At 43.8% G+C, this 17,014-nt stretch overlaps 4 protein-coding genes across 5 annotated transcripts in view; 1 reads left to right on the plus strand and 3 right to left on the minus strand.

The window, feature by feature from the left end:
- LOC108631283 (uncharacterized) overlaps nt 1-3,470 on the plus strand; it is a 4,760-nt gene extending 1,290 nt beyond the window's left edge. Inside the window, exons 3-6 of the mRNA XM_018035122.2 lie at nt 745-1,113; nt 1,208-1,495; nt 1,604-1,887; nt 1,981-3,470. Coding sequence (XP_017890611.1) covers nt 745-1,113; nt 1,208-1,495; nt 1,604-1,887; nt 1,981-2,821 — 1,782 coding nt within the window. The 3' untranslated portion in view covers nt 2,822-3,470. The remainder of the gene's footprint in view (nt 1-744; nt 1,114-1,207; nt 1,496-1,603; nt 1,888-1,980) is intronic.
- Nucleotides 2,965-4,701, minus strand: LOC108631284 (uncharacterized protein C1orf158). Its single transcript, XM_018035123.2, has 4 exons — nt 4,186-4,701; nt 3,986-4,116; nt 3,710-3,901; nt 2,965-3,663 (listed from the first exon to the last, which is right to left on the minus strand). Exons 1-4 carry the CDS (start codon nt 4,579-4,581, stop codon nt 3,585-3,587), a joined length of 798 nt encoding a protein of 265 aa, XP_017890612.1. The 5' UTR covers nt 4,582-4,701; the 3' UTR covers nt 2,965-3,584.
- A 174-nt stretch (nt 4,702-4,875) lies between these two features.
- On the minus strand, nt 4,876-13,848 carry Khc (kinesin heavy chain). Of its 2 annotated transcripts, none has more exons than XM_018035090.2 (14): nt 13,137-13,848; nt 12,192-12,333; nt 11,921-12,094; nt 11,567-11,835; nt 11,245-11,491; nt 10,924-11,160; nt 10,463-10,809; nt 10,190-10,393; nt 9,954-10,097; nt 9,495-9,779; nt 9,214-9,399; nt 8,952-9,155; nt 8,571-8,862; nt 4,876-8,170 (listed from the first exon to the last, which is right to left on the minus strand). In XM_018035090.2, exons 1-14 carry the CDS (start codon nt 13,293-13,295, stop codon nt 8,094-8,096), a joined length of 2,967 nt encoding a protein of 988 aa, XP_017890579.1. In that variant the 5' UTR covers nt 13,296-13,848; the 3' UTR covers nt 4,876-8,093. The 2 variants fall into 2 exon arrangements, with proteins under 2 accessions (XP_017890579.1, XP_026674503.1); XM_026818702.1 differs by having other exon boundaries at nt 4,876-8,228.
- Nucleotides 13,849-14,208: 360 nt separating this feature from the next.
- Hecw (Hecw ubiquitin protein ligase) lies at nt 14,209-17,010 on the minus strand. The gene is made up of 2 exons (XM_018035091.2): nt 16,100-17,010; nt 14,209-16,001 (listed from the first exon to the last, which is right to left on the minus strand). Exons 1-2 carry the CDS (start codon nt 17,008-17,010, stop codon nt 15,890-15,892), a joined length of 1,023 nt encoding a protein of 340 aa, XP_017890580.1. The 3' UTR covers nt 14,209-15,889.
- Nucleotides 17,011-17,014: the final 4 nt, after the last annotated feature.

The following is a 17,014-nucleotide window of genomic DNA, read 5'->3' on the forward strand; positions in this document are numbered from 1 at the left end:
TGGCTATACAGTCAATCCCAAAGGTTTATGCACTTTAGAAACGCATTTTTTAAAAAGATATCACACGTCGGAGGAATATTGCTAATAATAAACAACAAAAAAAAATTTTCGATTTTTCCGAGATTTTTCCAAGGGGTACCCCCTTCAGATTTTACGAAATTTTCGTTTTTGGCCAATACTTCCCAAACCGTTGGTCCTACGGGAAAATTGCATAGGACCTTTCTTGTAGAGGACGACGAGATCTACAATTTCTGTATAAAAGTTTTTCGCTAGCATTAATATTTAAAGAGTTATGGACGAAAAACGAAAAAAGAGTTTTTTGCAAATTACTCGTTAACTATTGACGCCAGCAAGAAACTTTTACATGGAAATTGTAGATCTCGTCGTCCTCTACAAGAAAGGTCCTATGCAATTTTCCCGTAGGACCAACGGTTTGGGAAGTATTGGCCAAAAACGAAAATTTCGTAAAATCTGAAGGGGGTACCCCTTGGAAAAATCTCGGAAAAATCGAAAATTTTTTTTTGTTGTTTATTATTAGCAATATTCCTCCGACGTGTGATATCTTTTTAAAAAATGCGTTTCTAAAGTGCATAAACCTTTGGGATTGACTGTATAGCCAATGCATCCTTAAAAGATTTTATTCAGACAATCTGGTGGGATCATTGTTCGCGGGGTCCAGTCGACGATCGATTCATCAAGTGTTTAACGTTCGTCCCGTATTTTCTCTTCGGTTTGCAATTTCAGAACGGTGATTACGCGCGTACAATACCGGAGCAACACAGGATATCTCGGGGAGAGATTAAAAACTATTGTAGAACGATAAATCAACAGCAAAGATCGAATGAGCATGACGAAAAAAGTGGGCTGTGCGAACGATGTAACAGGAACGAGAGCTTGAAGCTGTCGAAACTGTCCAATTATATACCCAGAGACGAAAGGAATTATGAGTACGAGATAAAACGGTTCAAAGACAGCTTAGAAGAGATCTATCCGTTATGTGTGAGATGTAAGGCCACGGTGAAAGGCGTGTTGTGCAGGCAAGCATTATGGCTCGCACAATACAAAATGTTGTTCTTTAAACAAAAACCATTTTCTGCGATGATCGCTGACAGAGTGAGTGGACAGAGTAGTCACTATAAATGAAATTATATATGCTACTAACTAGTAAAACTAGTAAAAAATTGCACCGAATCATCATTGTTTGTAGGAGAAGAGATATTCTGAGCCAGTGTGCAGAATAGTTTCAACGATACTGGGTTCTATGGCAGCGTACGATATGGAGCTCGTATTGTTACCATTTGGAGGACTGCTCTTCCAATTTTATGCTTGCTGGATAACTTCCAAGAGTCAACGAAACTCTGACCGGTTACTTCTGTGTCTATGGTTATGCATGATCGTACTGCTACCCTTTAAAGATAAGACGATATTAAAAGAAGCAGAGCTGCTGGCCGATGATTCGTGGTTTCCCTTTGAGTACGTCACGCATTATCATATGGTAATATTTTAACACGCAATCTTTCTATCGATAATAGTAATAATAATAATTATAACGACCACCACCACGCCGATGATCATTCACTTTGAATTATTCTGATTCCGGCAGGTAACGTTGATCGTCACGATCATAGGCTTCATCAATATCATGCCCAAGTCTCGTAAGACCGAATTTAAGAATATGTCATTTAAGAAAATCGAATCTCCTACGAAAAACGTAATAATGCCGTTTAATTACACGGAGTCTACGAACAATGATGAAAATTTTAGCGATAAGCCGAGCAATCGTTTAAACCAACCAATTACTAACCAATTGGCGTCGAACGCCACGAAGAAATACGGGTATCAACCTTGTTCAACAAATTCTATATCGACAACTTTTCAAAGTCCATGGTAAGTATTTACATTTTTCGCCTATTTGGTGCTTGTTCGGCGATCGGAGAGTTGAACGTCTTAATTCATTCTTCTCATCTTTACGTTACACAGTACGACTCGACCTCGGAACCTGTCGTTGTCTTTAACGACCGAAAGTAACAACGGCAGGTCCGAAGATAAAAACACTGCGACAGTCGCAGCAGACAACGGTACTTACTCGTTGTTGTTGAACGATAGTTTGAGCACGCTGGGTGAATTAACGCTGAGCAGCGAAGAGAGACCGAGACGCGTCGTTAAAACGCCTAAGATCTTTGAAACGAGGGTATACGATACGAACGTTTCCGACCTGTTCAAAAAGTCTGTCGTCAAGTCGAGACACGTTCTATCGCCACCGAAATTGAAATCTGTGACGCAAACGTCGTGGGTAGCCGGTGGTTACTGGCAGGAGGGCATAGACCCGCCATTGTCATTGTCCAGATCGTCCAGTCAAAGTTCTGGCTTCGGTTCCGTCGTCTCCAATTTCGGTACGTCCAAAGAACCTTCCATACACGAGTTCGATCGATGTTCGATCATGTCGGATGCAACGCAATCCTATCGCACCGTGAGGCAGGCCAACAGTCCTGTCGTCGGATCGTCTTATCAACAGAGTTTGCACGGTCCACGGTTCCCTGAGACGATCAACAATCATCAGTTCAATTACCAGACGATGAAACGCGCATCGGCCAATCTGTCCGTTTCGCAAACTTGGAATAATTCGCCTTTCCCGATCGATCAGTGTCCATGTCCGGGACAGAACGGCGTTAACGGAAGTAATACTAAAGATCACCCCTCTGAAATCAAGTTTCCTAGTCACCACGCTACCATTGTAGCGGGTCCGGTTTGGTTACCAGCACTATTGTGCGGTTCGCTCGTAATAAACATAATAGTTTTATGTACCACTTTATCACGATAAGACGTGCGATAAGGCGTCGGCGGCGTCTGTTGTTTTTCCTACGTTCGTAGTTTTTTACGTCTCAGTCGTCGATACAACGAAATAAGTTGATTATTAGTTTTTTAAAAACAGTTAATTTTAACTTTATTGTGGATGAGCGTCGGTGATGGTGAAAGGGAATCCGTTTATAAGTAAGTGTTACACTGCCAGTATAGTCGTCGGTCGTTGAAGTTGCGATCATTGTTCATTTCTCACTTCTCAGCAATTGTAAATAGATATTCATTGTTTTAATGCCCGTTGTTAAGATCGACTGTCAACAGCAGCAGGCGAAAACGAGACTACTGTTGTGTGTACCGTGGAAAATGATAAATTCATCTGACATTCTGAAGAATCGTCGTGTCTCCATCTGTGTTCATTAGTAATAATGTACATACATGCGTGATCCACCAAGTTCAACGGTTTAGTAAGCTGCCCGGTCAAGGTTCAAACTGAAACCGAGTATTCGTTTCGTACAACAAATTTCTACGCGTCTAAACGCGACGACGGGATTCGCCATGTGTTCTGACATGTTTTATAAGTCCGTCTATTGTATATTATGCTGTATCGTGTTATACCATGTGATGTTAAAATCTAATCTAACGAAATAAATATAATAATGTAATATTTTTAATTCTGACGTTACGTTCTTACGCCGGCTGTCACTCCCAAATGACAATAACAACACATTGTGTACCTCGGCATCCTTTTCTATCGCTACGCGCGTTGTTCGACGTTGAATCATTTTTTAAACGGCAGCGAACGCCGATTTACGTTTCAAATGCCTGAGATCCGGTTCGTTAAAATCCACCTTTCGTCTACGGAATCTTGAATGCAATTTCGTTATAATTACAATTATCTTAAACGACTCACTGAGTGGTGTATTCGACGTTTGCCGGCCTTAGCAATCCAATTTCTTCCCTGTACGTAGACCACCATCGACATTTGGCTATTCCTTCCAACGAATTCTTTTCTAGCTCCTCCCGCATCGCTTCTCTCAATCCAGACTGCGTCAACGTGCCGAAACTTTTCAATAAATCCTGTTCGGGCAGCCATTTTCTCAGTCTTGGTGAATGAATGAAAAACACAGAAAACGGGGAGAAATTCCGGACTTTGGGAGGAGTGACCAGCGAAACGACGTGTGTCTACCTTGCGTTGTAAGACCGAGGTTTGGGTCCCTTCAGACCTTTCGGTAGAACGTTGTAACACAAATCGTTGGTCGTCGTCATGTTGTCATAATATTCGGTTTTATGATCGAAAATCTCGTCTCGTGGCAAACCCTTCCGATCGAAACGTATTCGAAATCGTTAGCAGCAGTAGATTCGACCGGTCACTTGTCTAAAATCTACCTCGACGACCAGTTTGTTCTCCCATTTTCCGGCTTGATCCGTTTCCCAAGTTTCGTTAACGCGAGGCACGTAATCTATTTCGTACAAACTCCTCCAATCGTCCGATCGTGGCGTAGAAGTTGCTCTACGCTCGATCCAATTGCCCACTAACGTCTTCACCGAATATCTGTTCTCGCTCGACACCGGTCCACGATCCAATTTTTCCTTCGGGGGAAACAATTCATGCGCCACGCACTTCGGTTCAACGTCCCAGTCCATAGCAGTGATGGCGTACATCTTAAAATGTTTAAATAAATACGAATACATTGTACACGTAATATGAATGACTTTATTATTGGTAAGTAAATACGTTCGCCAAGAATTATTATTCAATTGGTATTCTCCTGAAAGATTCATGCGAGCGCTACTTTCATACGATTACCATCAATCGTTGTTAACACTACTACCACTACTACTACTACTATTACTAGTACTAATAACAATAATAGTAATAATAATGATAATGACCACGACGATGATAATAATAACAACAACAATAATAATAATAATAAGAATAATAATAGTAGTAGTAGTAGTAGTAGTAGTAGTAGTAGTAGTAGTAGTAGTAGTAATAGTAGCAGTAATAGTAGTAGTAGCAGTAGTAGCGATAGTGATGATGTGACGACGATAATTATATCGGAATACTTAAAATTAATATATTATAAATCAGTTTAATCAGAATTTACGTGTATCACAATCTACAAGATAGTACCTCGAGAAGCTGACAGGCTATCCGTATGAGGAGGAAGGTTCCGGATACAAATCTACCTTCTAATGCTACAAATATATCCACGTGGAGTTTCTACTTCTCGTTTCATCTTCTGGATCGAATGAGGTAGACGCCTGAATTTAATCGAGTGTACACGGACGCATGCAATGAAAAAAACAATTTATTATTCGCATTGCATGTTTATGTTACGGTAAACCTACTTGGATGCTTCGACGACGACGTAGGTAGGTCTCGCACACTCGCTCGCTCGCTCGCTCGCTCGCTATCCGCCACTATCGAGCATCGGCGTGGATTTCGATTTAGAAACGGCTGCAAATTTTCGTAGCACGGTGCGGAGAGCTTGATCAATTAAATGAGCGCGCGCGCGAACAGAACATAGAATTTCTCTAGCAAAGCCGATCGTAGCAAAACGCATAAATATTTAAATATAACTAGAACGAGTCTGATCCGCTTCTCCTGTTTACAGCATGTTCCGTCCGGCATACGTGTATATCCGATGAAACAATGAAACGAGTCATCTACATTCTTCAACTTGTTTATTTCCTTCCTTCACACTCGCATACTTCGTACAGTTTACAAAAAAATTCGACAGCGGCCTTAGATCCATCTCCACCTCCTTCTCGCGTTAACGGTAATCCTCGATTTTTCCCGTGCGAATATCCTACGAGTTAACTACATACTCTGCTTCTTTCGTTATATGTGTGTATATATATATATTTATATATATATATATATTTCATTTTTTCTTCATTCATTTCGATACGTCCGGTGTGTATTACGAAAATAATCATAACTCTGGTGTTATTTCTGTTCATTTCTCCGCGTGCATGCACGTCGGAGAATCTGCATACACGCTCGATTAAAATCTTTCGACGAGCATTCGAATTTTATTTTCGAATTTTATTTTCGAATTTTATTTTTTATACAATCTGAAAAGGCTGCTGAATCCTCGATTTAAACAAGAAGAAAGAAAGCGACAAGTGTGTGATCTCTTTGTTCACGGTAAAAGATTGACAATGTGATTTACGAGGTAAGTGGTCGATGCCCGAAACTCACGGTGAGAGAGGGTTCTCCTGTGAGTTGAAATTTCATTTCACGATCACGATTGAAAATTCACCGAATACACCGACGATACCTTCTGGTTGTACGTTAAAACGAAAGATACATTATCTCGAGTGTATGTTTGTCGTTTTCTTGCGTTAAATACATAGCATATGCAATCAGCCTTTCGCGAGTAGGATCACGATCGATTTGCAACGATCGTTCTCTTTGAATCTGCCAAATAATTGTAACCGAGTACGATTATATATTTACATACATTTGATACGAATATTTCAATAATAATTGCACTCGTTATGCACCACGCACTTGTCTTTGCACATTATCAAACACAGAGTGATTCATCCTCGATACTCGAGATACGACATCACCAAAGTTAAGATGACAAAAATTATGTCGAATGAAAACATGATTTCTCTTGTCGTTGTCGGACAACGACAATTCGATAAACGGAAATGTCGATTTCTTTTCTTTTTTTCACACGCAGCCCCTACTATAAAGTAACCGCGCGTAACAAGATTCCAGCGAGCGCACATACATCGGACCAACAGGTATATTGTTGCGCGCGATTCACAAAAATCTCATCTTAATTACATTAATATGTTCATACGAATTCTCCTGCTTTCTGGACAAAATATAGGACCGAGTAAGTGTGGCGGCGGCGGCGGCTCGACGTTATTTGCGAGAGGATCCTCAACGAACTAGTGAGGGGGAAAAAAAAGTACGTAAAAATCAGACGTTTGTGAACGATCGGTCGGCCTCACAGTTCGTGAGAGCGTGAAACGCGAAATGCTTGTGTACACGCGTTACATGGAACGAGTATTACACGGACAGGGGGAGAGAGAAAATATGCGTGAACGATGCTCTCACAAGTGCGGTCTGCAACAGGTTTTAGGAACTTAAGCGGACCTGTGTATGTGTGCAACAACGATTTTCGACAGAGCTCACGATTCGGTCGATACGATCAGCAACAGCAGCAAGCTACGGTAATACGTCTAGGTAACTTTCGAGAGCGTCGAAAGGCTCGACACGAGCAAGAAACATAAGCTCACATATTTATACGACACGAAAGAATTTCGCTTAACGCGACTGAATTTCATCGGTCCGTACGAACGTATTTGAACGTATTAGTATAAAAGCCTCTGATACGAAAATGAAGAACAAGCGATAATAAGTTAATTTAAATTAGATGATTGTGGGAATCGTGTGCGTGACACGGTATCCCACCGCGGTGGTCCGTGTTCCACCTTGAACGCATGGTGCCCGAAACACCGTTATAAAGATCGATGCAACGAAAGCTGGAGCGTACAATTGACGACGATGAAAATGACAGAGGACGATGAAACGTCGTATTGGATCTCGGTAATGTTCGGAGCAGCCGGCAAACTTAACTTTCCCAGTTAAGCGGACCCTCCGAACGATCCAAAGAGTAGAAGAAATCAATCATCACGATTCTGTTTCAACGGCGATGGAGAGAAATCTTACAATTACAAATAGTTAATAAGCCACGATCGTCCCTACAATTTCGATCAATGCCGCATGTCCAATCATCGTGTTTCGCAGTAGCGACCAAAAATCTCTCTTTCTCTCTCTCTCTCTCTCTCTCTCACTCACTCTCACTCTCACGTTCTCTTAAATTATCTGATTTAAAGCGAATAATTTGCGGAATCGGAATAGGAATCGGCGTCCCATTCCATATATAATAAATTGAATTCACTTGTTTGCCGTTTGATCAAGTACAAAGATAAGACGACGACGAAAACGGGAACTTTTGACGATCGGAAACAAATACAGAGACAAGTTCGACTCGTGTTCGACGAGAGGCCTTCGATCGATTATTTGATAGACATTCACCGTTACTTGTATCGTGCAAGATATTAAGTTAAATAACTTATAAAAATTAACTATTTACAAATCGATGGGACATGCAGCGCTACATACGTTGTATAACTTAACGCGTTTAGTGTTGAATTTGAATATACCTAAGTACATGCTCGTTGCTTCGAGACAAATGAAAAGAACTGGCGGTGCTTCTTGCGGATATATTACGTCTATTACCCTTACTAAATAATTGTAACATTTACGGATATCCACTACAAATTAGAGTATCGGCGACTCTATTGTTTTCATTGATGAAAGCATTCTTGCGTTCGTTTTCTGTAAAAGTGAAGGATTTGGCATTATGCTCACGATCACTGTACGTTGTTACCCAAATCTGAATAAAACATGGAAAAAAATAAACAAATATGAAAACTGCATGAACAAAAGGTTAACTAAAAATCTATTTTTCGTATCGCGGCTAGCATTCACCAGACACGTGGACGAAAGGAAAATTGAAAACATTGGCAACCAACGAGATCGTTCGCGTTCGCGTTCAACTGCTACGTTACTGTTCAGCAGAATCACATCTACCTAGTCTCGTCGCGATTAAATCAGTTTTCGTTTACGTAGAATCGAACGATCTCGTGGTCGCGAAACGAAACATGTTCGTAGAAAGAGAAATAATACGCGCATATAAAGGACGGCTCGTTTAATTGAACTCGGTACGATTACTCACCGCGGTTTCCCGTTCTGATAGCAACGTTCGTTAAATGGTGCTGGCCAGCTCTGATCGGCTTAGCGATTTGCGCGCTGGGCCCACGGCGAGCCAAGCTCTTCTGTCTGACAGCTTCCTTGATTCTGTCCACCTCGTACTGATAACGTTTACGATCTCGCATCGCGCCTTCCTTCGCGTCCCGCAATGCCGTCTCAAGAGCTTTCACGCGCTCCATCGTGGTCCGTAATCTCTTTTCAAGTTTCGGTAATTCGCATCGAAGATCAGCGTTATCCCTGACAAGCTGCTTATGAACCTGTTACAGCCAGTCACGATTAACATCGTACAGACAAATACGATCGTTGACGAAGTACCTATCGATCGGTAAGGTCGCCGGTCGCTTACTTTTGTCAGTTGATCCAAGTTATTCTCGAGGAAGGAAATCTTTTGTTTCTGCGTGAGCGACCCACCATCGTCTTCGTTATCGTCCGACGTCATAGTCTTCTTTATTCTAGTATGAAGATCTTGAACGAACAATTTCCGTAGATTGTGCAACGTTTGAAGTTCTTTGGCTACCGTTTCCTCCAGACCCTTCAGATCCTTTCGAGCCTGGCGCGGAGAGGTGAAGGTAAACGACGGTATACACATAAATCTATGTAGTACGTACCTGTTCACGGCGTTCATTGAGTAGCAGCAATTCCTGCAGTTTGATAGACTTGTTCGCTTCTTCTTGTTTCAATCGTTCGTAGTCGGCCTGCATCTGCTGATGAGCCAACGTGAACTTCTGGTTCAAATCTTTCAGTTCACTGATCAACTCTTGTTTCTCGGACAGCTCGTCTCTGAGAGCGGCGACCTGCAACAACGATCGATTTACGAGAGGAGTACTGCCCGATATACCAATTCGATACACGCGGTAAAACGCGACAGCTGAAAAACAATTATTCTTACCTGTTTCTGATGAGCGTCCCGCAACTGATCCATTTGCTCTTCTAACGCGACTCGCATCTTCGTTGCTGCTTCTTTCTCCTGTGCCTTCTCTTTATTTGTTACAGCTTGCACCTGTTCCGCGGCCTTCAGTTTGGCGCACTCCTCGCGTAAAGCGTCGACTTCCTCTTCCAAGGCACGTTTACGTGCCTCTGCTACTTTCATAGACTCCGTCAACGTCTGCATACGAGCTTCGTGTTGAGAAATTAATAGCCGACAATCGGCCAGATCCTTTTCGTACTCGGCGACCTAAAGTGGAATGAAACGAAACGAAACGAAACGAAACGAAACGAAACGAAACGAGATGAAATAATAGTATTCACACTGACGAGCTGCCACTGCGTGTAAAATTTAGTGAAAAGAAGAATGCTGAAAACTACTAAGAATTCGGCGAGAGTACGCGCGACACAAATTAACACTTACTTTCTTGTTATAGTCTACTTGGAAACTTTCTAATCCTTGACAACGTTGCACCAGATTCTTCACCTCCGATTTCATTTTGCTAATGAACAGCCTAGCTACCGTGAACTCCTCTTCCAGTTTACCATTGCTCTCCGGAGGTGAAACCTGTCCACAAAATTATACCGTTCTCGTTACGGTTAAGTTAATTAACATAAACGTGAACAAATCAATACGCAGACTTGTTCGCGTTCACAGACCTTCAGATTTTCATCGCCACCGATCGCAACTCCGATTTCGCCCAGATCTTTTAAGAAGTTGGCCAACATTTCCGCGATTCGTTTCTTCTGATGAGCCGACATGTCCTTCAACTGTTGCAATTCCGAAGCGGTCGTATTCAGCGTCGTTTGCTTTGCCAAAAGTTCCTCCGTCAACGTTTCCACCTCCTTCTTCTTCATGTCGTACTATTCAAAAACAAGACGCAATGTCACGCTTGTCCACCTGTCAACAAATCGTATCGTTCGCCACCGTACCTCTTGACATTTCTGATCGTAATTCACTGCCAATTCTTCCAATGCTTGCAAAACTTCCTTCACTTCCTCCTTCGCGCGTTCGTGTTCTTGCTGCGTCCTGTTCACTTCTTGTTGCAATTTCTCGTACTCGCGCCTCGCGGTCGCGATCAATTCCGCTTGTTCGTGTATCTGTTCCTTCAAATTCTCGACGTACTGCGATTGTTGATTGATCTCTTCGTCTTTGTCGTCCAGTTGTTGGTAAAGCCTCTCACGTTCCTCCTCCAGTTTTTGCCTCTCCTCGTTCGACAAAGAACCAGCCATCAAGCTTCCGGCCGGTGTGGCCGGCATCGGCCCGTCATCGAGTTTGCCTGCAGACGAAAAGGAATTGATTCTCGAGCTTTCTACAACGGTCTCGCGATCTCTCGTGTCGTTCGCGCGAATCGCGAGTCCTCCGCAATACTCCGGATCCACCACCGAATTACCTTCAATGGACACGTTGATAGGCGTCGTAACGTCTGGTCCATCCACCAGATTTACTTGCTCTTCCGGCTTGACGGTCTCGCCCTGTCGCCAACGCGACAATTCAGCCTCCAATTTCTCCACTTTTCCTTTCAATCTGGCCGCCTTCTCTTTCTCCCTCTCGTAGCGGCGTTTCCATTCTTCGGCGGTCAATTCCTCGTTGACGCATACGACGTTCTTAATGGTCTTAGCACGCTTACCTGAAAGAAAGAAACGACGATGCTCGACGATCGATGCCCCGGGATACACCGGCAAAATTATTCATATGATCAATTGTACATTACCGAAATCTAAAGTGGATTTCGTTTCCGACTCGTTGAAACTGGCCGGTGAACAGCAAATGATGATCGTAGTTCTCGCATTGCCGCCCAGAGATTCTTGTAAGATTCTGGTCAACTTGGAATCACGATAAGGAATGTGAGTCTTGTTTCCGTCGGCCAAAGCCGAGATCACGTTGCCGAGCGCCGACAGTGATTTGTTAATATTTTTTGCTTCGTCGAGCACGGTGCCTTCTGCTCCAGTTTTAGAGACCTGTCGTGCGACGTGAACGTACGAACGGTTAAAAAGTAGCGGCGCACGAATCGCCGATCGATCGTATTGACTTACCTTTTCTGAGCCAGCTAAATCGACGAGATACAGCTTCCCGGAAAGTTTCTTTTGGTTTTCTAAATTCTCTTGCTTCACGTTTATCAAGAATACGGAATGAGAACGCGAGCTGTGCTCGTTCATGTTGGTCACGGCGATGTGCCTGTTCGACTTGCCTTCCTCTATCACTTCGAACACTTCCTCGGGACTGGATACGAACCGTTCGGTCGCACCCTTCACGAACGGTACCCGATTCTTATCTTCGTGTACACTTAAATTCACCTTTGACACTGAAATTAACAGAAAGAATTAGTTGAAAATCCTTGGACTTACCGGCATCGGCCGGCGGTGCATCGGCGAGCCGTTTCTTCTCACCATCGAGGAGATCCCTGATCTTATCCATGTAGATCTCAAAGTATGATACCTTGATGTGAAACTCCAAATTCTCTTCCATACCATAGATATGATTGAAAATGTCATTAACGATTCGGGGTATGATACCCTGCTTGTTTGAATCTCCGATGACACCTTCCATGGTGTGCGTCTTTCCTATCGACCGACATTAAACAAATTTAGCAAACGTCACGTTCTACAAAATCGTGCATCCTCTGTGCATGTCCACGTGCCCTCTGATTCCTGAATTTACCTGAAGATGTTTGACCATATGCGAAAATAGTGCCATTGTACCCTGCCAATACGTCTGTGACGATCGATCTGGCTGCTTCATTGTACACTTTGTCTTGAGTAGCATTCGGTTTAAACACTTTGTCGAAAAGATATACTTTTCCCTAAAATAATATATTACGAGGCTGTTCATTTCCAGGCCCTTGCGAGACGTACCACGAACAATACACGGGAACTGCAATGGGGAAGGGACGACTGCAGCACTCGATAAACCTTTGTTCCGCGAGCCTCTCGAGGAGCAGTATATTTGGCGAACACCGCCGCCGCCGCCGCCGCCGTCGCCGCCTTACACAAAACTGGTGATCTAACTCTACATTGAACACGGTGTATTTATTACATACGTATGTAGTACATGTACTCCAAGTTAACGACACGCTGTGAACGATGACAATCTCTACGCTTTATCAGGCATCGATAACGATAACGATCGAACGAGTTTAACGTGGACAAAACGTTAACGTATGAATCGACGTCTACGATCAGCGAGTCAAAATTACACGACCGGAGACGAAGATCAAGATCACTTGATTTAAATCGCAGCACGTCGCAATCCGCGGGCGTCTTCGGACGATCGACGGGCGAAACAACGCGGCGAGACCGACGACGCGTCCGGCGTGAATTTCGACGAAAGAGAATCGGAGACGACGGTGTTCGGTTTCGAAAGATTCGACGCTCGATCGATGATCTCGACGTCGTCGAGAGTAGGCGTCAGCACGCACGAACGGAGAGGACGGAGAGGACGGAGAGGACGGAGAGGAGTGTTCCGTGAAGAGCAGCTGTCAGCTGTGCACGATGACATCACACGTATGTATGCTGATGTAGGCTGAACGCTGAACACGGTCGACGCGACGAACCGACCAGACGCAAGATTGAGAACGTAGATGAGAAAAGAGAGAGAGGCACTTACCCCGATCGAGATGCAATTATCCTCGCCGCCGGAGGGGAATTTCACGATGAACTTGGAACCAGCCTTTTCCTCGGAGTCGTTCAAAGGTCGAAACCTGCAGACTACCTTGATACTGTCCTCCGCGGCGATCTCGCGCTCCCTCGGCGTCTCCATTGCCATAATTTGTTAGACCCCGGATCCGTCACACGAGTTCCCTCAGTTCCGTACTTTTAAAAGCCACACTTGAGAACGTTTTCCGAGCGAGATGGTCGCGTGTACCGCATCAAGAACCACACTACTGTCAGTCACACCACACGACGAACGAACCACAGCCCGTCTCGGAGCGGAGTAAAGATGGCTGCCGCTGCCGCTGTTCGACGACGATTTTGCGGGTGGTCCGACGATTTGCGTGCGCGAACCGCGCGTGAGAACCGACCTGGCGATTACCGTGCCTGTAGTGCCCTTTTACCGAGCTGCCGGAGACAAGGAACATGGACGACGACGCGCGCCGATTTTGTTGCTCTACCGACGATGCATCCCTATTTTGCCTATACACCTAGCTAAGGCCGGAACACTTGGTCTTGTTCAAATTATTACTCACGGCGGCACTCTAAAAACTAAATCGATGATAACTCTATATAGACAAAGTCTAACGCAAACGCGTCGAACCGAACGTGCGTGTGCGCGCGCGCGCGCCACCGACCGCCCACCCGTTCCTTGTTCCTCCTGTTCGTTCGGTTTGTTCGGTTTCCCGTATACTTACCTGCTTCTTGCTGCACGTAGTTACTTACACTGGTGCCCGGTGCCTACGCGTGCCACTTTTCCGTTATATCTTATTCCTTGCAGTATGTATGCACGTATCTAATGTATATACGTACCACGATCCGATTCCAAATTACGAGATATAAGGTAAACGTACAAGTTTGTAATCGATATTTTCATAAAAATGCTACGATTAAATTCGATGTTCCGTAACAATAATCTGCTCTTCATCGGCACGCGTTTCATCATAAGTAAAATACACTTACCGTACGTGTGTATATATATGTATGTATGTATGTATAAAAACGCATACGAGAAAGAAACAACGATGTTCAATGTAACATAACAAAAGAGGCACATTTTATTTTCTTTAACAATAAAGTAAAGAATGCTTTCACACGATCACGGTTCCTTGTAAATGTGTGTGCGTGTGTGTGTGTGTATGTGTGTGTCATCTAATTGCAAGATCGAAGATCACACCTGCCTATGTCATCTTGTTGTACATACATTATTATACTCCAAGTAATCTACCGTATATTTACTATGTATTCTATGTGACTAGTTTACGGATAATAGAAAGTGCAAGTCGATTTCAACGATCATCACATGATATTAGTACATACTTCCGTTCGATGTCGAATGAATAACATCATTGCTATTAGTTACTACTAATGCTAACGTTGGTATCGTTATTTATATCGACATCGCCGCCGCCACCGGTCATCGTCATTTGTTATTAACGCGTGAACTCGAACGATCTCAGATAGACGAAAAGCACGAAGTAGGATTAGGTCTGTTCTCGTCGTTCCCATAGCCGTTCCCAATGTTCCCATGCGTATTTGCGCATCAGTGTGTATACTTTAAGGGCCGGGGATTTAAGAGGATCAGGAGGAAGAGAATGAAAAATGAATGAGAGAAAATATTTTTCTGTAAAAGCCACCTAAGCGATATTTGAAGTTCAAGAGGTAGAGGTTGAATCTTGAAGCATGGGAGGGAGTGTATATGTGTGTGTGTGTGTCTATGTATGTATGTATGTATGTATGTACATATCCACTAACCACCAATCCTTCGAGTAACAAACGCGCGCGCGCGCGTGTGTGTGTGTGTGTATATATATAGTAATAATTCTTGGCTAGTGCTTCTTTTGAAGTTAGTCTCAACGTAACAAAATTGCGAACCATGTTTTACGCATCGACTCGACCACTCGGTAAGCTGTTCAAACGCGGAACCGGAACCTAAAGCTGACAACGATTAATCATTATCCCCGTTGTTCTTATCGATTTCGCATTGTTTGTCGATCTTTCTCGACGATCACGCCGACGAACCGATCGGAAGGACGTTTATAATAGTCTGCGGCATCTCCCGAGATCGTGCACGACGCATCGTGTATCGCATCTAAATATGCAGTAAAAATTTGTTATTTTCTAAACATCTGGTTCTGGTTCGCGCAGCTAATGTAAATTAATCATGACGACTCTAAAAAGAATTGGAATGCGTGGAATAGTTGGAAATATTCGGAAAAAATAGCAACGATATTCAACGTTCGAATGGACTAGAAATCATTATCGTATCTACTAACTAATTAACTAACTAACTACGGAATAAATTAATAAATTAGCAATGTAACTATGGTACATGTCCTTCTGTGAAAACGCAACAGTCAGCTACTTCAGCATCGTTTTCGTCGAACGATTTGTTCCAAGAGTATTTTTACGAGACATTATTATACGTAAGTATGTCGTATCAGAATCGTGTCGAGAAAATACGTTCAAAATATGCGCGCGAAACGGTCTCTCTCTGTCTCTCTCTCTTTCTCTCTCTTAAATATTTACATTTTGATACAGTTTTGATTCTGCCGCTGGCATCTAAAGAATGGAATCGCGGATCACTCGAGATTCGAGAACGATAGGTAGAATTACCATTACCAATGACGGGTCTTTGGATCTGTTAATACTTGTGGTTCGAACGAAACTTGGTGCACAGCAGATGGTCGTTCGGGTCGTCTGCGCGACTTACTCTATCCCGAAGGTGTTCGTTTCTTCCACTGCCAACAACAGCTTTTCGTATAAAATTTCAGGCGTAGGATACGGTGGAAGATCCAAACGATTGAAGCACGTATGAGCCCTGGAAATATGTACGGATGCAGTGAGAAACGGAGAAGCGATCAACGGGGATCGAGTAAAATCGTCGTATCGACGAGCGTGTGAAACCAACATGTTTACCTGGGCAAACTGTTGGGTCTTCCCCATTTTTCAATGCAAAACTTTCGCGGCCCTGTGGATCCGCGTAAAGCCGCGAATCCTTCGTACGGAATGCTCGACGTACCAGTGACGAATTGTAGTAATCTCAGCCGTTGTTCATTGGTAAATCGACTGATGCTGCTCCAAAACCACTCCACGACCGGATGAGCGTCGTGATAACCGCTTCTGTATTCGGTGTGAGCCCTCCAGTCGTTCAGATCGATCTCTGCTGCCCCGGCTATCACCAGTTCCAATTCACGTGCATCGAACACCGATACCAATCGCGGATCCACGACCTCGTAGAATCCGCGCACCAACGACTCCGTTTGTTCGGCGATTCCTCGTTCGAGTCTCCAACGTACGACGCGTTCGAGATATTCCTTTTTATTCTTCTCGGTAACGGCGATGTTTCTGCCGCCCGGTTTTAGTTCCCGTTCGGCCACTCGTCCCAACAGCTCCTCCGTCACGGAGAAGGTCAACTCTAACGGCTCGATGCTTATGTCCCTCTCTTTGATCCACATCAGACTCTGATGAAACTCTTGATCCAAACTTTCCAAATCGCTGAGGCTCGCCGGTATTCGGAGGAGAGCTTTGTAAAACGGCCTCGTGAAAAAGGCATCGAGAAGATATTGATGTACCAAAGCCAATCCCAACACTCTACCGGAGAATCTGAACCAGTCGTGGTAATTATCCACGAAAGCCGACATCGGCGACACTTGTACGGTGTACGTGTCGTTAGCGGAATACTCGAACAACCCGTAGTAAGGGTTGAAAAGTTCGCGCGACAGATGAAAAAAAAATTCACGCGACGGTCCACCGTAATCCACGCCTTCCTCCTCGTCGAACATGATCACTAATTTGCTCTTTTGTAAATCCTTCTTCGAAGCTGCCATGATA

The sequence above is a fragment of the Ceratina calcarata genome, unplaced genomic scaffold, assembly GCF_001652005.2.
Source record: "Ceratina calcarata isolate Rehan_Ccalc_2016 unplaced genomic scaffold, ASM165200v1 scaffold86.2, whole genome shotgun sequence".
NCBI classification, from domain to species: domain Eukaryota; kingdom Metazoa; phylum Arthropoda; class Insecta; order Hymenoptera; family Apidae; genus Ceratina; species Ceratina calcarata.